Consider the following 23,128-nt stretch of genomic DNA (forward strand, 5'->3'; position numbering starts at 1 on the left):
TTTGTATTCCAAATAAAGCTTTTTGCATTTATTCTAGTGTCTGTTTGTAATTGTTCATTTAAGCAATCATAGCTGTGATCATTTTGGGCACTATTATTCACATTTTCATTATCTCTAGATAATTTGAAAGGTAATACGAGGAATGTACATCAGCACACGTGACTTCTGGTGCAAAACCTTTGTGCTGGATCTGAACAATTTGAACGGACTCTTTGGGCACATACAAAGCACATGCATGCTTTTGTTGTTGGGATGTATAGAAAAAAAGAGCGTGGCTGCAAGAAATGCGCTCAGACAAAATCTATTGGTTCATTTCTGTTCAGGGAAAAACCACAGTGTTCACAGAAATAACTTGAATCGGACATAATAATAATAATAATTCATGAAAATAAACCAATCTTTTTTTGAAAGCCACCATGCACGCAACAGTTTTTCTCCTGAAAATGTCACTGCTTTGGAACATGTAAGTGAATATCTGTATCTATAGCATGAGTCACCAATCTGTGTCCGTTCCCACGTTTCACCTTCCCGGTTTTAACACCTTTACTCACCAAATGCTGGTTAAAAAAAAAAAAAGCTAATATGTATGTACGTATATGCTAACACTGCTGCTCTGCTTAAAATTTTGCATTGACATGTTAGCGATTCCATGTCGCCTAAAATCCTACCTTCTTTATAAATGTTCCACCTATGTAATCGGAATGATGTCATTGTTTACATTACAATCCAGTAAAAATACTTGCTTATTTCATTCCCCACATAATGAAAGAGCAAGCACTTATGTAACTATTTGAAAAGTCAATTCTCCATGATTTGTTCAATTGTGTGAATGTACAGAAAGTATAAAGCCATTAAACCAATGTGATATTCCAGGGCCACGTGTGCTAGTCTAAATGCCGCACATACACTCGACTAGACTGTGTTTATGTTCTAGTGGGTGGTTTATGTGTGGGAATCCGTCTGTCCACCAGCAGAACCGGCCGGGGGCTAGACAGACAGACTCAGGCGGTCAGCGCTGCCGCTGCATCTTCAGTACGATGCAAAGCGCCAGATGGGCGCCCATTACGATAATGGAATGTGTAGGCCCAGTGGAAACACTCCAACCCCTATTAAACGGTGCGCTCGGAACACAAAGGCACAATTTAAATGCTTAGCGCGAGATCTGGGATTGAGTTTTGTCTTCTCATTGGGCCAAACGTCACAGACATCAAGGTCACTGTTGGAGACGAAGCTCTAATAAATCTTCTGTGGTCCATTTGTGTTGTATGTAGACAGTGACAGTGAAATCTCCAGCGGGACGGGAGATGTTTCGAAAGATTGTCCTGAGAAAATTCTGGAGTTGTGGGGAGCAATTCTCACTCGATGGTAAGGACATAAAGCTTAACTCATTCACTGCCAACCCAATTCATATCTTTGACATTTATGACCGTCGTTGGTATTAAATGAGTTGGGAAAAAAAATGCATGTTTTGGCTCTTAATATTCTTTTTCAGTTTGAATTGTCACGCTTTGATTTAAATTGTCTTGATTTATTTTAAATTGCGGTTGCAATTGTCTGTCAGAATATCGCTCATGAAAATCATGTTTTTTTTTTTTCATGAGACAAATGCGGTTGTTAATTTTGACACAATCGAAGCTAATCTTTGCTAACCTACCTTCATGCATGATTGAATATAGATAGGATCGTATACAAAGTAATTCTCGTCACACTAATACAACGACGGTGTGTAAAATCCACTTTTACCAATGCATTGCCTCTTATAGATACGTTTGTACCTATATGAAAAATAAACTGCTAATATACAAAAGTATTGCAATTGCAGTTGGTTTAAAAAAAAAAAAAAAGCTTTTGAAGTAATACTGTCCATATATTTTAGGCATGGGAACCTGTCCACTCGTCCAAAGGGTTTGCACCCATTGGTCCGGAGTGGCATTCCAGAGCCACTGAGAGCTGAAGTATGGCAGCTGCTGGCCGGTTGCCACGACAACCATGACCTGCTTGAACACTATCGCATCCTCATCACCAAGGTAAATGAATGACAGAAAAGTAAGTCATAGTTCTTTGGAACAAAGTTCCCGTTGGTTAACATGGAAAAACAGCCCACACAATTCCATTTGACATATTTTAGGTTTATTCGACGATATTTTTCTGCAATTGGCTTGGTGACAGATAAGCTCTAAGGTGTACTTTGCTTCTCGACATACCCGTATATTTATTTGATATCATCTAAATATTATATGATATTTATTATATATACAGGGTTATGTATGTAAACCTTTCAAGGAGATTTAATGGACTAATTGGTGGAAGGGTGCGTCCTCATCATGATATATATATTTTTGAAATACTGCAATTATTATGATGCATGTATTCCTAATGCATTTTTAAAAATCTCTGGAAGAAATTTGGCGGAGGTCCATCTTGGGTTTTTGACCTCTATATTTGTTAATCAGTGGGCAGAATGACAAAGCCTGCTGTAAGAGGCAGCAGCAGCCGGGCGAGCTGCTGATATGAACACACGAAGAAGACAAAGATCCTGGCTTTTATGGCAAATGCGATACGGCAGAGCGACCGCAATCAAAAGGCAGGATAGTCTGCTTAAAAAGATGGAGTGAGCAAATAGATGAGAGGGAAGGAATCTGTGTCAATAACACAATCTGGCCAGTCACTTTTTTAGTCGTTGGTCATCAACTGTGTCTTCCCTGTTGCGTAATACCTTTATTTTAGTTGTATTCTTTTTTTTCCATAGGCAGCACCATTTTTATTGTTTTGTTCCAAGAGACACTTTTCTGTCTCTCGCTTCTTACATAAGTCCAAGCCTTATTTTTTTTACTTGAGATGACTTCTTTTCAATTGACTGACTGTTGCACACCCTCCGAGCCAGCCAGCCAGGCAGCCAGGCAGCCACCCACCTCCTGTCTTGCCGGAGTACGGTATTGATAGGCGGGCGCTGCGGCTATTAATAGCAGCACGAAATGAATGGATGGAACTGAGGGAATATAAAGGAGAGAGGCAAAGAGGGAACAATGACAGTGATGGCTTGGGTGATGTGGAGCATATTAATGTCGACTCTCTGGGCTCAGTGACAACATTCATGCTAATTGAGTTGCAAGTAATTGGACTCCCGCCCTTATTGGAAAGCTTTAAGTGTCAATAATTGCAGTTTGTCGAGATTTTGTTTAAAGCCTGGTGAATGGATTCATATACTATTGGATTAGTAATTAATTCAATAATGAATTGATTTATTGAGTAGGTCTTGGCCTATGGCTTGCGACCTTGATATCGTATCATTTTCAGCGTTGCATTACTTACAATTACATTCATCACAGTCAGAAATGCACACATGCCCGTACGTACGCACACACACACGCGTCCTCAGGGCATCTGAGACATTTACAAATAACTCTGAGCTGGCGCAGCACTATATTTGCAGTTGGGTTTGGTGTTTGCCGGTGACATTTTAACAACCTTTTCGTTTCCCTCAAGCCCAACAAGCCCAAGGTGTGCTACTACGCTTGAACCTCCATTTGAAATAGCTTGGCCAGCTATTTCCAGGCCTGTATTTTCCAAAGCCCAGCGACACACACACACACACAGCAGCCAGTCTGTTAAGAGGTCAGCACCTCTTTGTGACATCAACAGTTTCACCGTAGGTTCACTAGTCTCTAAAAAAGAAACGATACCTTCTAAAACCAGAGTGAGTCGTTTACAGTATTGGTCTATTCTCAAAGCCCTCCGGCTCCTATTCACATATCCATTGCACGGAGCAGTGGGCACCAGAAAAGTATTTTTGTAAACAAACTGGAGTATGTAAGCAAGTGGAAATTAAATATACTGTGTATATATAAAGAAAAAGAAAACCATCCCCGCGGTAGATGTATATCTCGTAAGGGTTTGTAAAATATCACACAGTGCACGTGCGAGTCTGCGTGTGTGTGTTGCCATCGCCTTCTAGCCATCCTGACACTGATATGACAGCTCGGATTAAGGAGATCCAGCCTAGAGCATCTTCTCTGGTCTCAGCGTTTCTGTGTCACATTGCCTGCTGACTGTAGCCCGACTGTACAATTGATCTTCTCAAAACAATGTTGGACCAGCTTTAAAATCAAATCAAATCAAATCAAAAACATTGACCACGGCATGGTTTTGTCATGACTTTAAAAAAAGACAAACGTCTACTAAATTATTGCTGAGCCTTAGCAGACAAATGAAATGCAAATATTCAGTCCACTCCTGTGTTTGTCGGATTAAATATTTACAGCTAACCTCTACGTATGAATAAGAGATGCATCATGACCTACATGCAGCAAGGACAAGTGTGAGAGAATAATAAGTATACGTATCAGAACCTGAGTGGTCTGACAGGTCTTTAGCCGTGAGATGAAATGGAAAGTGATAGATGGTCATTCCAGCAGGCAGCCTTAACATTTTCCGCTTTTCTACACTTTTACTCCAGCACAACCTAGACAGTACATTAAGACTCCAACAACGGACTGATCCCACTTTTTTATTTTTTTTTTAAAATAATAGTTCATGTTACTTAAATGTTTTTGCGGATATCTCTTAGTGTTTGTCTATTCAAAAGTGAGTTTTTAGATGACCTGCACAATCTAGTCATGTTTTCATAAGAGCGAGTAGTGAAATGCAAATTTGATCTCGGGGCGGAGCACGATTGAATTGTGGGAAGCATTCACCTTTGTTTCCAAGTGGCCCCGCGGGCTCACTTTGGTCGAAGAATGAATAATTAACAGTTGCCTTCTGGTGGTGTTTTTCATCAGTGTCCACTGAGCTGAGCTGAGCTGAGCTGAGCTCGCCATTGACTGAGTAACAGCTGTTGCATTTCTAGCTGACTTACATTTCTATCGGCCTTTTTTTTTTTTTATGGTGCATAATCCATCCATTGAATATGACACCGTGTTCATCGAATCGCTTAGTATTTGTTTTTTTATTAGCTGGTTGAAAAATGTTACGTATTATAGTGTCAGAGTGTAATTGCATCAACGTTTACATAAAATGTTTGCTTTGAGTCACAGTCTCTTTTCCTGTACTTAGAAAAAAGACAGACTGTATGTGGGATGCAAAGGACAGCTATATGGAACCAAGAGGGAAAGTGAAAAATGGAGAGCCTGAGGTTTCTGCTTAATATCCAATAGTTCCACTTACTGTACGTGCTTGTACCACTGGGAAAAGTCGTCGTGATTGGTTCGGAGCCTCAGGTGAAGAAGGGAGTAGAGTCGTCCAACGGTGAGCAGGCTGAGAGAGAGAGCGAGGAAGAGGGGGAGGGCGGCCGGGCGGGTGTGTGTGTAAAGAGAGAGACTGAGTGTGCGAGCTCCAAAGACTATGTAGAGAGGGAGGGAGGGAGGGAAGTGTAAGCCAGTCACAGCATCTCTCCTTCTTACTGCACCAGGGCTGAGGGACTCTTGGTCCCATTGTTTTGCTTGCTGCAGAATTAGCACACTTCCATTTGTCTAGTCATCTTTTTTTTTTTTTTTCATATATTCTGCATTTAGGATCATTTTTTTGTCTTTGTGCCTGCTACACAGGATTGACCCAAATGGCTTATCATGCTCCGGAATTACATTTCGCAGAGGACAGTGGTTAAAACTGGGACTCCTTTTGTTTTTTTTTGGTTTTTAATGCTACTGTAACGGATTTCCCTTTTGTTGCGCAGCAAGTTTTTTTTTTTTTTTTTTTTTTTTTTTTTCCCCCCTATGGGCGGCACACATACAGAGAGAAGAGTTAAAGGCAAAGCTCGACAGGACCTTCTACAAAAGAATGAATGCTTTAAAAGACAAGTTGCAAAAGAAAATGGGCTGAAGCCTCCATTTCACATGCTTCCGAATCCCAAGAGAAGAATGCAAGAGAGGTGAAAAAAGTGCTTGTCGGATTGGACCGGCGGATTGCTGAGGAGTCAAAGTGAGTGGAGCGCTGAGTTATTCAGCTGGCCTCTCATAGCTCCTAGAGAGTCCTTCCTTCCTTCCTTTCGTTCTTTCTTTCACCTGCCTGCACGGGAGTCGGATATTTCACGCCTTCATCGGACTCTACCACCATTTCATGCACCTGTTGTCTTCAAAATACTTTGAGAGGACATTTTCTACTCTTGGTGTTATGCACACAATCATTTTTTTTTTTTTTGTCAAAAGACGTTGTACAGTGGATTTTTTTTTTTTTTCTTTCCCGCACACGGATGCCTCGCTACGCTCAACAACACTGCTGAGAGAATTGTGACATTATCTTGTGTGGATATCCCGCTGTTTTTTTTAGCCCGTGTCTGTGTTTTGACTCTCACAATGGTTAGGCACACATGAGCTCCAGACAATGCCGAGGACCACCAAAATAAGGGAAGCTTGCAAACACAGCAACCCCATAAAACAGTCAAACTGTGATGTCACTTCCACTTTTTTCTTTTTAGGAAATGGGTGCCAAATTAGCCAATAACCTTTTTTTTTTTTCTTCCCCTGGGAATCTGCCCAACATTTTTAATACACTGAGCACTGAGGTTCCTTTACTCGCTCACAACCTCTTTTCATCTGTCTCTTTGTGAAAACAGCTTATGTCCTCAGCCTTTTGGTGTTAGCTCTTTTAAAATGGGCGATAAAGGCCACACGCTGGCAAGCAAAGCAGCATGAACCTCACCTTTACGACAGATGCTCACTTCAGCCATAATTCCACACGGCTTTTTTCTCTCCCCCCCCCCCCCCCTCTCGCTACCTCCCTTTTTCATAAACCATGTGGAAAAGAAGGGCCTCGTCCTATCCCCGCCAAAGCCCGAGCGATTTTTTTCTCCCGTCACGTTTCCCTTGATTGAGACTCATCAATGTGAAAGTCAGGTGAAAGGCAGTAAGGGTAGCGCATTAAGCTCTATTAAGTAAAGGTGGGACCTGGAACAGTGGGAGGGGAGGAGGCAATTTGTGGAAATTGCACCCGGAAGCCGTCTCCCGAGGACACAGCCGGAACAATGAATCTGTCTGACATGACCACCGATCCCATGCTCGCACCCAACGGCAGCCACGTCTTTTCTGGCTCGGCTTCGAACCACTCGTGTCCCTTGGGCTGGGCCTTCAAGAAAGGTCTAGAGGCTTGCATCCTGGAGACGGCTGTTGTGGTACTCCTGACCGTTCTCATTATCGTGGGCAACTTGACGGTGATCTTCGTATTCCACTGCGCCCCGCTGCTCCATCACTACAACACCAGCTATTTCATCCAGACCATGGCCTACGCCGATCTACTGGTTGGTCTCAGCTGCCTGGTGCCCACTTTGTCTTTGCTCCACTACCCTGCAAGCGGCCAGGAGCCCATCACCTGTCAGGTTTTCAGCTATGTCATCTCGGTTCTCAAAAGTGTTTCCATGGCTTGTTTGGCCTGTATCAGCGTGGACCGCTACCTGGCCATCACACAACCGCTATCTTATAACCAACTGGTGACGCCGTGTCGACTGAGGGCCTGCATCACCATCATCTGGGTTTACTCCAGCTTGGTCTTCTTGCCTTCTTTCTTCGGCTGGGGCAAGCCGGGCTACCACGGGGACATTTTCGAGTGGTGCGCCCAGTCTTGGCCCACCTCAGCCCTCTTTACAGGCTTCGTGGTGTGCTCGCTGTACGCACCTGCCACTCTCGTGGTGTGTTTCACCTACTACCACATCTTTCGCATTTGCCAGCAGCACAACAGGGACATCAGTGAACGCCGGGCGCGGTTTCCCACCCAAGACATGGATACGGCGGACGGGGACAAGGACGGGCATCAAGGAGGCCACGGACCGGATCGGCGCTACGCCATGGTGCTCTTCCGCATCACCAGCGTGTTCTATATGCTCTGGCTCCCCTACATCATCTACTTTGTGTTGGAAAGCTCCCATGTCCTGGACAGCCCGGCTTTTTCCTTCATTACCACTTGGCTAGCAATTAGCAACAGTTTTTGCAACTGTGTCATCTACAGCTTGTCCAACAGCGTGTTCCGCTTGGGCATGCGTCGCCTCTCGCAGACCATTTGCTCCTTCAGTCACTGTGGTGCCGCTGATGATCGAGACTTTGGGAAGCCTAAACCACGGAAAAGGGCAAACTCTTGCTCCATCTGACCGAGTGGCTTAGGAGACTCATTGACGACATACACTGAATTGAAATGTTAAAAAAAACAAGAAAATAATTGATGTTGATACTTTTTGAACTTGAATTCAATTGATTCAACATTGAGCCTGTACATGTCACTGTTATGTTTCTGTGTAAATTTCAATATTTATAATTGAGCGAGATCGAGCGAGGTTGTTCATTGGTATTGATTTGTTGACAACCATAGTGCCGTTTTTTAAAATTGTCACCATAGTACGGGCAAATTTTTGAAACATATCTACTTCATTTAGTGATATTGACGTTTACAGTCAAGTATAGCTGAAATTAGCTTTTTTTTTTAGCTTTGTTTGGGGGAAAAAAAAGACATTTCAAAATGTTGCCGTCGCTACATTGTTTTGACACAGCTAATTAAATATTGAAACTTACAATGAGGTTTTGCAGAGCTGCTTTTAACTCATCACGACATCTGCCACAGACTTTGAGCCAATGAGCCAAAACCTCTGAAATGTCTTTAGGAAAAAAAATAATAATAATAGTGAAGCCATTTCCAAAGCACAAACAAGCTGTAGTAAGTTCAACGTTGTCAAGATTTAAAGATGGCGCCAATCCCTTCCACCGCAAGTAGAGTTGTGTGCAATTCATACTTCATTAAGTCACCTTTATGGAGCACAATTAACGTAAATATTTGAACTTATTTTTGTTAGCTGGGCATCATAAATCTGTTTATTAAAATGCTAACATTTTCCCCATTCGACCCCTTCACTTTCGTTACTTTATATCGACGAGACCAAAAAAGAGGGTGTGCCGTTTCTCAGTAATGTGTTACGCCGCGAAACTTAAGACGCCATGACAATACTGTTAACTTCATACTGACATAGTGAGATGTCATATTTTTACTGATTCATTTGCAATTAACTCATTCACTGCCAAGCCAGTTCATATCGTTGACATCTATAAACCGTCAATGGCACGGAATGAGTTAACGGCGTAGTATAGTTTGAAAATTTGAAATAATAGAATAATAATAATAGGTAGCGATGTACCCAAATAGTTCAGCCCATGAAATAGATGGCTGAACGGCCGGGCAGCATTGCCTTCAAAAGAAAAGCTATTCATTTAAAAAATGGTGAAAAGCCTTTTTAGCCAAGGAGTTCTAATTACTCCAGTTCTTTTATCTCAGTTGTTCTTAAAGTGTCTGATGTCTGAATGGTGTCTTTCAAATGATAACGTGTGGCAACATGGCATCGAAATGCCCGATAGCAGTTGACTCGATGTGCTCAATGGTCTTCTGCTCTCTTCATTGGACAAAATGCCCCCAGTGGTAGTGCTACGGAATAGATAGATGGGGCCTGAAATTATTTTCATATACAGGTAGTTATGGCAACAACACAGAAAAACATTTAAGACTTAGTCGTACCCAAATATGATAAAATTTGAAATGTGATTGCGGTCAGAGGTTTCGCAAATGATTCTTTTTTGGGTGTGACTTTTAGAATTGTGAATTTGTGTGTTAGACTCACCGTTTGAAACATTCAGGAGACATTGAATGCTAAAGCTAAATCAATGTCTGTATCTTAAAACAAAATTTGAATTCAAAATAATCGCCAGTGCAGTAATTTATTTTTATTTTTGATGATGTTAAATATTTATCTCATGAAAATAATGTATCAACCTTCACACTGTAAATGACTATACTATAATATTGTGTGTGTGTGTGTATTACAAACTTGTTGTACAGTAAAACAATTACATATACCGATTGTGTTAAATGAATAGGCTTCTAATGTTTTGATTAGAGGAAGCAGTGTGATGTTAGCACAGTATCTATTTTTTTAATTTGGGACATTTTGCCAAAGGCCTCAGTTTTGCTGTTGCTGCCAACCAAATAAAGGCGACAATAACAATAAAGTCACATTTGATTATTGTCTGCTTAGGTCATTCAGAAAAACAATACTAATACAGTGCAGATATCCCAAAGTCAAAAATGCTCTTTGTCTAAAAGCAGATTTGAAATATCATTGTAAAAATAAAAATAAAGTGATTAAAGGCGGCAGAAAAGTTTTCTAAAGTTGTCACAACGGCTTAGCGCTGACCACTCTCCTCAAGTCGTACTGATGAATTCGATGATTATGATTCGACGTTTTCACAAAATGCAGCTGCACATAGAAGAATAAAGTAAGAAATAAAAACATTCTTTATTCAAAAAATATTCAATGTACATAAAGCTATAAAAAAAATCTCCAGTTTAAGACACCAAATTCATTTATTCAAGTTGTTTGAAGGATTCTCTTTTATCTGGTGGTATGTTGGGCTCCTTCCCCAAAAAAAAAAAACATTTTCTCGCTCCAAGTTGTCTGCCAAAGCAACAGCAGCTTCCAAGCTGAGGCCCCCCCTGCCTCCCTCCCTCCCTCTCAGACCTCCATCCACTATATAAGGAATTCCCTTTCATTGCCACAATTGGCAGCATGCTTTGCTTCCTGCCTGCCTGCCGGCCGCTTTTCCGTTTTTGATTGAGCCAGACCACCTGACCTTCTTTCAGGTGGGGAAAGTCATCATTTGAAGGAAAGCTGCTTCTATTGCTTATGCGCTCGACATGACGAGATGGGCGCACTGCAGCATTTGGATTTATTTTCAGAGCTAGTCAAATGAGAGATCACGAGCCAAGAAACGATTATCGAAACTAAAATATCATGCTCTGCTTAGGTTTATGCTAATGCAGCAAAGAGCTTATATAACTTTGCTGTTACTCCCCAGGAAGCTCTTTATTTTAATTCGATGCTTTTATACTCGAATCAATACTGCCGGCTTCTCTCTCGGACCATTATAGTTGCATTAAATAAATGCAAAGCGGTCAAATCACTCCCATGGTTATGAAGCTTATGCAGTCGGTTATACTGTAATTTCCTCCTCTTGTAATATTGCCCCTGTTTTTCCAGTCATTTGTAATTGTTAATCATAGGGAAGAGTTAAATGTACCTTTAATTAACCACTTCATAATTATGATGTCACTGCTTGCATTACTTAGAATGGTGTTTTTTTTGTTGTGTAATTATTTTGTAACACATTCCATTATTTAATGTTTCTTGGCAATGCTTGAAACAGATTAAAATTTGCAGTCGGTTTTGACTTGAAAAATGCGGGGGCATCAAATTGAATCAAAACAAACAATTTTGTTCAATTGCCAATTGTAGCCTAATTTGACCAAAAACAATGACAGCAAAACAATAGCATTTTCAATTGTTCCGATTTTCTTAAGTCATCCCATTCAAACCATTGCTGAACTCGCAGTGACAAATAGAAGTCTGGAAAGCAATGAATTGTTTTTCACTGCCAGAAGCTCCATTTCAGATTGGAAGCTAGTCCAGACTGAGGCAGGTGTGAGATGCAAATTGTTCCTCCCAGAACTGATGTCTCTTCAGTGGAGCGAATGTTCCGTGAAAGTCGTTTATTGCTCCGTTTGTTTCTATATTGCTTATATTAGTGTCGTGTCCATGTACCATTTGTTTCTTCTGAGATGGAAACTCACCATCCCATCCATCCTTCTAATTAATATTTTCAGATTGAACACATTTTCATCATGTTAAAGACAGCAGCACTTTGCCAATTTAATTACTCGAGCCGTTATGAAATCCAACTTGCAGTGTATTCATAATAGCACGTGGAGACACGCCTGAGGCGGTTCTGAAAATGAATGCTGCTGCTTTGCACTTGTCTTGCCACTTTTCTCTACGTGCAATTTGGTGTGTTCTAAATCGGAGGTCACCAACACGGTGATTCTAAAATCGGGTGAGTTAGCCCATGGGCCTGTTCGGGATGGAACGTTGCGTTGTTTTTACGAGTATTGTATAAAAATGAACAAAGAGTCAGAGAAACATTGTCGCAATGATTAATATATAAATAAATTGTTCTAAAATGAGCTCACCCGTGATGGAACATTGCGTTGTTTTTACGATTATTGTATAAAAATGAACACTGGCAAAGAGTCAGAGAAAAATTGTCGCAATCATTAATATATCAATCAATTAAACTATATATTAATATCATATATATATTATATAATAAATTATATTAAACAAGTATAAAATTAAACAAGTCAAAGATGTCCAAGATCAGCGATTAGTTTGCGTCATGCTATTAATTGCAAGCAAAATCACAAGTCTGGTTTCAGTTCCCAACGGAGCTTAATGAAATCTCGAGCCACCCTGACCATTAAAATGCCGCGGCACAGTTACAAAGGCTGATGAATTAGCAGTCCGCTCAGTCGTCCAGATGTTGCCACCCGCCCCAAAGCCTCCAGGGGAGCCGCTCCAAAGTTCTTTGCCAGCCACCAAGGATAAAGGTCTCAGGAGTGCTGTTTTTTAATTACCGTGCTGCTGTCCTTTTGAATATCATCCCAATAGATTATCTCAGCAAATCCCCTGAAGTAAAGAGAACAGCAAACCACACAGGCAGGTGTGTCGGCGGTGATTTGCATGGATATTCCTTGTCGTATACGGCGGATTAGAAAAAGATGACACTCTCCTGTTCATGTGCCAGCTTTTGTGACATCAAAAGGCAGAAGGAATAGCAACGTGTTTCCGTTCAAGAAGCATTTTCTCTCTCATATTAGTTCCTCAAGACTGCAAATTGTTGTTTTGAAAAATGGTGCTGCTCCATAAAACAAATGACTTTTGACTTGCTAGGGAAGCACTTTCTGTTGACCTGATCTTCCCAAGGTTCGCTGAGCACGCATTTATTCCAAACAACAGCCATGTTCATGCTTTAAATAATCCACTGGTCAAGAAAATGAAACCTTGGAGACTAATAACTACTTCTGGTATTTGCCTTTATAGCCATAGTGGGTTTATTTATTTATCAAAAGCAATTTTTTTTTTTGTGGTTGAGGGTTTTTCAAGATCCCAACCGCAAATTATTTTTAGGAATGGTCACGTTAATTAATTTGTTTATTATTCTCAACTGTCCAATCTTGACAAAGTCGAGCACAGTTGTTATTCTTGCAGGGATTCGCTTCAACGTTGATTAGCTTCTCATTAGCCATAGCTTCAAAGACTTTTTTTTGCTTCTGAGCTATTGATTAGAAAATAAGATTGCTTTTCCTTCCTTGCATAGGTGATTTCTTTCCTTTTTTTTTTTTTTCCTTCTCACGAAACGACTTGTCGTAGTGGTTGCCATGGTTTTAGCGCGAGTGGAATCCTTTCTGATTGGTCCTACTGTCACTGAAGGACTTAGCGGGATCTGAGTGTTCAGCTGTACTGAGCCGGTGTCTATCGTTTGTATCTTGTTGATTTAGCAAAGCATGCCACCTCGCATCAGACACTTTCCAAGGGCAGCTTCCCCTCTCCCGGCTTACGTAATACCGTCAAAGCAGCGTGATAGGACGTATTTATATTTCAAACAAACTCGCAAGTAGGAAGCTCTCCCATGGCAAACATTTTATTGCAATGACTTTTTAGCGTGGTGTGATTGATGCAGACCAGGCATCTGTCAGAGATGGAGCCCATCAGCCAACGCCGTTAGACACGTTTGACTCGAGAAGGGAGGGAGGGAGGGTCACATCTGTCTCAAATAAAATAGTATCGCTGCATCCCTATGATGAAAAAACAAAAAATGCCTCAAGTAAAAAAAAAAAAAAATGGCAATCAACCTCAGTGTTCCAGTAGAGTCGATGTTTTTGGTCAAACTCCAAATTGATGATTTAAAAGGATGTTAAAGTGGGCAGGTTTGGACACATGACTATTTTTAGCTGGCTGCGTGAAATAAGTTACCTGTCGTAATAGTACATGCCTGCAGGCTGCAATTAGAGGAAGCCTCTCGTTCCCCTCTGTGTACATCTCTCTCTCTCGCCTTCTCCTCTTCTGTCTCTCCACGTTATCTCCTCTCGCCATTCTTCCAAGCCATCACTCTTTGCCTCTTTCATTCTCCCCTTATTTCCATCTGTCTTGTTTTCTGCCTTCTGTCAATCAGTTTCCAATCCACCGGGGGATATATGCCTGAAAGGTTCATTCAGCGTGAAGAAATAATACATGCGCGCCGAGGTTGCCTTGCAGTGCTCATTCTTTATTGATTACCTCCGTGTGTATTATGTTGGATGAAGATTTTGGGTTCCAGCCTGTCTAATGGTATATTCCTGCTCATGTTATTTGTCAGCTTTGTTGGCATTTGAGCAGCAAAGGTTGGTATTTTTTCAAGGAAGTTGCCATTTTAGCCCTGACCTTTCATGTTTCATGTATATTTTAGTGCACATAGGTGCCAATAGGTGACCTCATCAATATGTATAAGATCCTTTGCTTCTTCATCTTAACTTGTTGAGCATATTAGAAAGCAACAAGAAAACGGCCGTTGGCTAAATCAGCTTTTCTGTTTTTTTTTTACTTTTTATTTATTTCAATTTTTTATTTATTTATTTATTTATTTATTTATTTATTTATTTATTTATTTATTTATTTATTTATTTATGTATTTATGTATTTATGTATGTATTTGTTTGTTTGTTTGTTTGTTTGTTTATTTATTTATTTCTACCGGCTCCTCTTATCACAGCCACAGATTCCCTATCACTGTGTCGCTTCCATGCGAGAAGGGAGCGAATCCATTGCCCACTGCCCTCTAGATCCCCTTGAACATCGGCGTCCACTGACTCACCTGTAGCGGCGGCGGTGGATGGATCAGTCACAGCGAAGGTCCTTTGGATGCTAGTGATTGTAATAATAATCCTGGGCTGTGCACAGTTATCAGCTTTTCTCCAGCTGTCTTCAGAAAATAGGCCTAGCATGCCTCGCTCAATTTTTTATGCGATCGTCCCGGGCTAGCCTGCTATAAAGCAAAAAAAAAAGTTAATTGGAACCTTCCTAATTGGAAGCCATTTTATGAGGACGAAGCAGTCTTTTGGTTTTGCGTTGCACATTGTGCAGGTGGAAGTAGGGTATGGGTGAAAATTGATGGTGCTGATGAGGCTGCAGTTCCTGCTGAACACCTCAGCCCCCCCCAAGAGATTACGGAGCTGCTGGTTTCAGCATTTGCATTTTACATGTGACACATTCATCTAAATGAGCAGCACGGAATTCACGTTCGGTTTTAGTACTTACAGGGAAGAAGTGCAGGTGTGTTCAAATAAAGCAAGCAAAGCATTTGAGATGCAATGCAGCATTGTATGACAAGAATAGGTAGATTGTTAAATCAATCCTTCTGTGATTGTGGAAATAAAATTAATCACTGTTTTCTTCATCCAAACCAAGGCAGATTTTTTTCTTTTTCTCCACAAACTGGGACGCTTTATCTTAGCTAAGCAACCTAAGAGTTTCAGTTCCACTAATTTGTGGAGTTTTTGAGTAATGAGGCTCTTAATTAGCAGAGACATGCATGGTTTATTAAATCAAAGCGTTTACGACTTTCAATGTCAAACACGTTCTTATTAGTCCTCATTGATATATGCATGGTAATCAGGGCGAGAGGATTTTTTTTTTTTTTTGGGCCGATGCAGATAAAGGAAAATGTATAAATATATAGAAATACAAAATAAAAAAAGACGAAATACGGAGACCGTGAACTCGAAGCTTTTGCATTGGCAGGGTTCATTTTCATTTTCTAAAAGTTCTCCACTGTATTTCTAAAAGCTCTGTTTTCTGGCAATCCGGGGCTTTTAATGATGTGCCTTTCATTAAAAATTCCATTTCAGTAGGATTTTCAGTGACATTTAGACCTTCACAGTTGGAGCCTAGCAAATAGTTAATATGCGCCAACAGTTTCAGGTTAGTGTACTCTCTGTCCTGAGCAGTAAGATGGTTTATTTAAATGACGATGCATATTTATTTATTGGCTAACGTGCACATCTCCCGACACCATCGATTTTTTTTTTTCTCAAAGACTTTGGACACAGTGACACGAGCAGTAAAGCTCTAACGATCTTCTGCGCATTTTAAAAGGTCACGAGGTCGGAGAGGCGGCTTTTAGTCTCATTTAAACGGCACCGCTAAATAGGTAACTAAGTATCTACGTTGGATTTCCAGTACAACAAATAACGGAGTAAACACGAGGAATTGAAAAAGACACACGATGGGAGCACATTGACCAAGAGTTGAAGTGTAGCAATTGATCCACTTGTTGCCAGACAAGGTTGCCATTAAAATTGTAATCCTGCAAAAAACAAAAAAAATCCAATTATCTGCAATCTTATTTTTGTACCATTATTACATAACACAGTTAAACGTAGCCTGTATTTGGTGCATTTGTTACCAGATTAATATTCTATTAATAATATATAATATAAATAATAATCTAATCATATAATGTAAAATATAATATAAATGATATAAATATATATTATAATAATAATATGTTATTTTTGCACATTGGTGTTATTCTCTGTTGCTTCTTTGAGTGTTTTCTTTTTTCGGAATCTCATTAAGAAAAGAACATGCCCGAACATACAGTAATGCACTTTGTAGCCGTTATATATTTAACACATAATGCAACTCCGTGCCGCAAATCTTATTAAAATAGCACGCGAGCTAGCCTGCAGCATGCATAGAATTTCACGGCATGTAAATGAAATGACTTCACAGCTTTTTATGAAAGCGCTGGCATTCCACATCCATTTTCTAGCATGTTTTATTATTCAGGTCACAGCTGAGCTGGTTTTCGAATGTTCTTGCTTTCAGTCACAATATATATTTTTGTTCATTCAAGTGGTGGCAGCTTGTTTTGCAGCACGCCATAACACAAGGGAGGCGTTTAACATTAATGACGCAGCATATCAATGACCCCAGACTTACATACAGTACAGGCCGAACGATAAATAAATATCTTCAGTGACAGGAGAGCAGAGTCGTGCAACCAACAGATGGTAGCATCGTTTCGTGGCTTTGTGATTTTATGAATTAGACAGATGTGGGCGCGGGGGAAAAAAATGCCGGCAAGAACCTTGAACTTTAAACAAGGTGATGCGCTGCACTTTCAAAAGAAAAAAGAAGCTGTAAAAAGTTGACGACGTCTTTCTAAATCTAAAACTTGTTTTCCTCTCGGAAGTTGCGCAATCAGAGGGGGAAAAAAATATACCGTAATTTTCGGACTATAAGTCGCACCGGAGTACAAGTCGCACCAGCCATAAAATGCCCAAAAAAGTGTTAAAAAAACATATATATGTATATAAGTCACTCCTGAGTATAAGTCGCCCCCCCACCCAAACTATGAAAAAAAATGTGATTTATAGTCCGAAAATTACGGTACACAAAACTTTGTGGAAGTGTGTCGACCAAGGGAAAAAAACGCTTGACCCATTTTGTAATCTTATACACGTTTCAGGATTCAGCTCAGGAGGCAGTGATCACTCGGGATATTCACCGTACCTTCCCTGCACATGACTACTTCAAGGACTCTGATGGAGATGGACAGGATTCACTCTTCAAGATCTGCAAGGTAAGAGTCAAATGTATTTGATTAATTCTAGTTTAATTGCTGACTTAGAAATAGTCTGTAGGTTCTGAAAATTAATTAACAATAAATTAAATAATAAAAATAAATCCGTTTAAAAAAATCTGGAATATATGAACACATTTCAATACAATGCAAATCAACTCATCAGCATCTTAGATCATGTGTTGAAGTACTTTGTTATTGCGGAGCTACGTAAAAGGGCAAAGGAATTAAAGGGGAATTGTCGAGATGTTTTCTTTTTTTTTTTTTTTGCTACCAACAATGTCTTGCTGTTATTCATCACAGTTATGCCAAGAAGAGCTTAATGGATTAAATACGGCCATTGAATTGTTGTCCTTGGATTCTCTTTGCCCAAGGTCCTTGCCAAATGTTTTCTTGTACAAATGCACTTGGGGCGTTGTCATTTTAGAACAATATGTAAGCCTGGTAAATTGATAATGCTTCATCTCTGCGCATCATCATATTAAATCTATTTATCTTAATCATGTTAATTCAATTTATGTCACTGTTTGGAAAAACGGCAGCTACGTTAAAAAAATGAATCAAATACAACAGCAGCATACAAATGTGATCGTTTCTTTGAGAATCTTGGTGCCAAGAAACACAATGATGGATTATTTATAATAATTTTTGACTCAGTTGAGCTCTATGAGAGGATGACTTTCCATTTTACATTGGGTCCGGACCCAAATAGGTCAGTGGTGAGCTGGCCTTCATTTGTATGCAAATGAATGTAGATTTGCTGCTGATAAGGTTGGCTGGATCTTGAGGCATGAGTGGGCTACAGCCAAGCCTGAGTTTCCAGGACCCCTTGTAAATTCGTCTCCTCGCTAATATGCACGGGGTCTTTAATCTTCTAACCTTTGTTCTCCAAGAAAGGTCAATTGAGCTGCGTGAACTTTTCTGGTGACAGTTTGCTTTATTTTCTCAATGTTCCATTTAGTCCAACTAAACCTGTACAAGTAATCGTCAAAAATGTATTCTTGGTTTTTAGTCAACAGATATGTGTTTGTAAAACTGTATTTATTTTTTTATTAATTAAAAGTTTTATTATTCATCAAAAATGTTCTGAAATATCAACATGCAAACATCTGAATTGTTTTGAAATAGGTACCTGGCTTACAATCGATGCAAATACTTCAACCTGCTGGCTCTGTTATGTCGTCAGGCTCCCAAATTAAGATTTGTCCCACCAGGACCTCCCCATCCATCTGTCAAGCGACAGACATGTCACCTTGCTGAGTTAGGAACGTGTGAATACCGCACTCAATCAAGCATGTCAGCATGGAGATTAGAGTCCAGGCACTTTTGCATGACATCCCCATTACCTGCACATCAAACTCTAATTTAAGCAAATTAATCTCACCCTGGATTTCTTTGCTCTCATTTTTAAGGAAAAGGTTCGGAGCTAGTCAATGACCCAGTATCAGATTAATCGAAGCAAAATAAATGATTCTGTACATTTGCCCAATTCATTCATTTGATGTCATGGTAGTTTCAGTAACAAGAAGTAGCCAATACAAATTTGTATCATACTAATACAAATATATTGCTGTCAATGGTTACTGGCAAAATAATGAAGGTTAATTGAAGACTCAAAAATTGTTCCTAGGTGTGATTGCGAGCGCGACCTCAAGCCGCTTTGGATTGATGGATGGATAGATGAAATTATTTAGTGTTGAAATTGGTTTAATAAATAATTCATTGTTACTTTTTTTTCCTCTCTCACTTCAAGGCCTACGCGGTCTACGATGAGGAAATCGGTTACTGCCAAGGACAGTCGTTTCTTGCGGCTGTTCTGCTTCTGCATGTAAGTAAACATTGGAACACATGCGTGGATTGTCAAATAGAAATAATAATTAATTAAAAGTACATGTTGTTACGGTTGTTTTCCAGATGCCTGAGGAACAGGCTTTTTGTGTGCTGGTGAAAATCATGTTTGAGTATGGCCTCAGAGCTCTCTACAAAAACAACTTTGAAGATCTTCATTGCAAGTTCTTTCAGCTGGAGAAGCTCATGCAGGTACACATGAGAGGATGAATTCATGCTTGGTCATATTTACAGCAGTTTGGATTTCAAAAAGGATTCTGTTCAGCAAATTCATTAACAGGGGCACACAAAAAAAAAAAAACATCTCTCTTCCAAAGAAATGTCTTTAAGATAGGGGCCACTCTTTGATATTACTCAAAGAAATTTCACATCCATTTAAATTTGAAGCCCATGATTAGATGCTCTTTGAAGCACCCAGACTTCAAATATCTGCTTGCTGCTCATCAGTGATTTTTATTTTGATTTTTTCCTGCTGCTCTCCTCATCTGATGCATTTGGCTGCCAGAAACACTCCTTTTTGTGTACTTCTCAGGAAGAACCAATTTGCTCTTACTTAGAATCATACACCAGGACAACCATTTTCTTGAAAGTACCGCCGTTCTTTTCTTTCATAAAGCGTTGAACTACGAAACACTTATCAGCAGATAGAGCCTCGTTTTCTCCTGCGTGAAAACTGACTTGTGGGAAAAATTCTTGGAAACCCAAAAAATTGTTTAATATGAAGTCGCACTATTTATGTGTCGAGACCATTGGGCGGGCGCCTCTCTCACTTTTGTCCTTGTTTTTTTTCTTAATAATTAAATTGTATTAATAATAATCATTTGAAAAGAAATTAATTAATAAAAACTAAATAAATGAACACAGTCGAATAAATCAATCAATTCTGTCGTATTTAAATGGGGCTCAATTATACGCAGATTTTTGTTATTCACGGGCCGGGCCAACACAAAAGGCAGCGGACCACTATATTGCATCATTGGATTTACCACACTAATTGTTTTCACTTTGTTTTCCAAAGTGTCTCAAGCTCTTCCTTTCTTGTTTTCTAGGAACAGCTACCCGATCTCTGGTCCCATTTCCAAGTACTCAACCTGGAGGCGCACATGTATGCCTCTCAGTGGTTCCTCACCCTCTTCACTGCCAAGTTCCCCTTATGCATGGTGTTCCACATCACCGATCTCCTGCTTTGCGAGGTATGGTGCAAGCTCTTTTGTCGATCTATCAAATAGGATAAGGCAAGTGAGCTAAAAGGGACTTACTTGTAGGCCCTAAGTAGAAGACACACGGGTGTGTATTCACCCTGCCCTTTGATTTGGTCTGTCTAATCAATCAAGATGTCCCTATCAGGCTTTTAGGTTGATAAAATGGTCAAAACAAATCTATGAGCAATGCTCAACAATTTTCAAAGATTGCGTCTCATTTGTGGAGCTGCTCTCTTTGTTTTGTTTTTTGAAATACATGATGACAAAACTGTAGCTCATTCGGTTAAGTAGATGAAAGCATGAAAACAAACCCTCGTTAATATCATACCTCATGCGTAAAATTATTCAAAGGGATTTGATTCCTCTTTCTCTCGAATCACCTTATCCCACTTCTTTAAGGTAACAATGCAATCGTTGATGACAAAGGATTCAAAAATAGAACATTTTTGCCCCCCTGCTCGATGGTGACCCGTCTTTCAGCCTTCACTCCTCTCTTTTGTCATCCCTCCCTCCCTTCTTCCGCTTTTCCCTCCCGCTAGCCCCCCCCAGCAGAACAATGAGACGCTTCCCAGGTTTTTCCCTCAGCCAATGAAGCGCATGATAAGAATCTGTTGCTTAAACCTCCGTTCTCATCTCCTGCTACTCTGACAGCTGGTCTCCTCGTGTATCATTTTCTCCACCTTATCACTTTTTTTCTCTTAAGACCACCAACAAAATGCGTCCCTCGTTTGCGAGGACGTGCGCACGGCAGGTGAGCCCAATTCGGTCGGAGCCTCGTAAAATGAGGAGATTAAAAAAAGAAAAATCCTTTCTCTTGTGGAATTTGTCCCTTTGAGATGCTCAGTGGGCTTTATGGCCTCGTGAGATCTGCAGGGCAGTTAAAGTAACGTCGGTCGGGCAGTAATAAGAAAGACATCATCATAATTTACAGCTCGTTCAATGCGGGCGGGTATGACACCAAATGTTTCACGTGCACATTACATTTAATTACTTTTGGGGAATGTGTGTAAAACAGAATTAGAATATATTCCGCTGGATTTCATTCCACCTTCACTATGCCGCATTCCCAGCCCGTTTTTTTTTTTGTATTTATCTTCTTTGTCCCTTTCAATCTACTGTATTATCCAAGTTCTCACATGCGTTCAAGCTCTTCGATCCAGACTCGGCGTTGTAGCGCCATCTTGTGGCTCATGCAAGTTAGTTTATGAAGACAGCGCCCCCCCCTACCTCGCTTTCCTTATTTTTAGTGCTGTCTGGGTATTTTTAGCTCCGTGTTGCCATGTGAAACGATCACAGAGACTAAGGAGACGTGGGTGTTCCCGCAGAGCGGCCAACTCGATATGTGTGTCGTCATCCCATTTATCATTCTCCAAATTGCAATTTCACGTATGAATCTGGTTTCGGTGCGGAGTTGCTGATTTTTAACGAGGCGGCAAATAAAATGCTTGTTTTTGTATTTTCATTATTACTGATGTGTTCCAGGGTTTGAACATCATCTTCAATGTTGCCTTGGCTCTGCTCAAGGTTAGTATTGCAACACATTCAACTATCTATTTGATCAAATCATGAGAGCAGGAAACCAAAACAGAATTTTTTTTCCCCCTCTACCACTTTGTTGTTTTCATCTAAGTGGTGTGCAATTCCTGTTTGTTGTGTTAGTAGATCTTCTCGTGGCCGGTCGTATTGATTTGTTCTCGTCATATTGCGTATGGATGGTCCTTTGTCAATCATCGATCATGTTTGTAAACGTAATGCGGAAGTTTTAAAAGCGCACACAGAACCAGCCATATAGGCTCGGTGTCTCTGGTATTGATCGGATTCCTTGATGATTAAAAGAAAAGAAGATTAGGCCTTCAACAACAGCGCAACAATGACCTCAATGTGTTCAAAATGGATAAGACATTTATAATATATACAGCTAATTATTGTTGTGGTATTGTATTGCCGCACAAGTTGTTGGCATGTAGAGATGACTTCTCTATAAATACACAAGTCCGTCCTTAGTTTTAGTTGACTATGAACATTTATTCTAGTAATTGGTCATTTGTTTACCAATTGACATTGTCTCTGTATGTATCCATTTATCTACTGGCTATTGGGAACATATGAGCCTGTGAGGTAGGTGCAATAGGATTCCACCAGCAGCTTCCTATTGGCCAGCCATGACGGCATTCTTCCCCCTCCCTCCCTCGCTCGTTCCTCGTTGTAGTCGTGTGTCTCAGCCCCCTCCCTCCCTCCATCCATCCATCTGGGTCCATCCAGCTCCCTCCCTTTCCTGCTTCACCGTCATCACCCACATCCCTCCTCACTCCCAGAATGTAAGGTGTACCCATCAGCTATCTGGACGTGAAGGAAGAAAGCTTTATTTTTATTTTCATTGACATTCTGTTCTTGCCTTGGAGCTTCTTCTTGTCGTTTTTCCCTTCTGGATCCTTTGAGCCCAGCAGCTCTTGGTCCGTATCTTCTGCTGGATCTCTATTTTTGCAGCACCACCAAATGGATGACCTGCAAGCTGCTAGCCATTAGCTGTTAGCATCACAAAGTGACAGCGGTCTGGAAACACTGTGTTTTCTTTTTTTTCTTTTGCTTTGCCTCGCC

At 40.4% G+C, this 23,128-nt stretch overlaps 2 protein-coding genes across 3 annotated transcripts in view; both read left to right on the forward strand.

Moving 5' to 3' along the window:
• rabgap1l (RAB GTPase activating protein 1-like) overlaps window positions 1-23,128 on the forward strand; it is a 41,734-nt gene that overhangs the window by 9,203 nt on the left and 9,403 nt on the right. For both annotated transcript variants that reach the window (XM_061297632.1, XM_061297633.1), the window contains exons 12-18: window positions 1,272-1,365; window positions 1,877-2,027; window positions 17,367-17,480; window positions 19,234-19,308; window positions 19,395-19,520; window positions 20,378-20,521; window positions 22,013-22,054. In XM_061297632.1, the coding sequence (XP_061153616.1) occupies window positions 1,272-1,365; window positions 1,877-2,027; window positions 17,367-17,480; window positions 19,234-19,308; window positions 19,395-19,520; window positions 20,378-20,521; window positions 22,013-22,054 (746 nt within the window). The remainder of the gene's footprint in view (window positions 1-1,271; window positions 1,366-1,876; window positions 2,028-17,366; window positions 17,481-19,233; window positions 19,309-19,394; window positions 19,521-20,377; window positions 20,522-22,012; window positions 22,055-23,128) is intronic.
• On the forward strand, window positions 2,034-10,509 carry gpr52 (G protein-coupled receptor 52). The gene has a single exon (XM_061297638.1). It carries the CDS (start codon window positions 6,959-6,961, stop codon window positions 8,072-8,074), a length of 1,116 nt encoding a protein of 371 aa, XP_061153622.1. The 5' UTR covers window positions 2,034-6,958; the 3' UTR covers window positions 8,075-10,509.

The sequence above is a fragment of the Syngnathus typhle genome, linkage group LG14 (genome assembly GCF_033458585.1).
Source record: "Syngnathus typhle isolate RoL2023-S1 ecotype Sweden linkage group LG14, RoL_Styp_1.0, whole genome shotgun sequence".
NCBI classification, from domain to species: Eukaryota; Metazoa; Chordata; class Actinopteri; order Syngnathiformes; family Syngnathidae; genus Syngnathus; species Syngnathus typhle.

Bases quoted from the DNA above. Each gene is read 5' to 3' on its own strand.
- gpr52 (XM_061297638.1), top strand. From the start codon at position 6,959: ATGAATCTGTCTGACATGACCACCGATCCCATGCTCGCACCCAACGGC.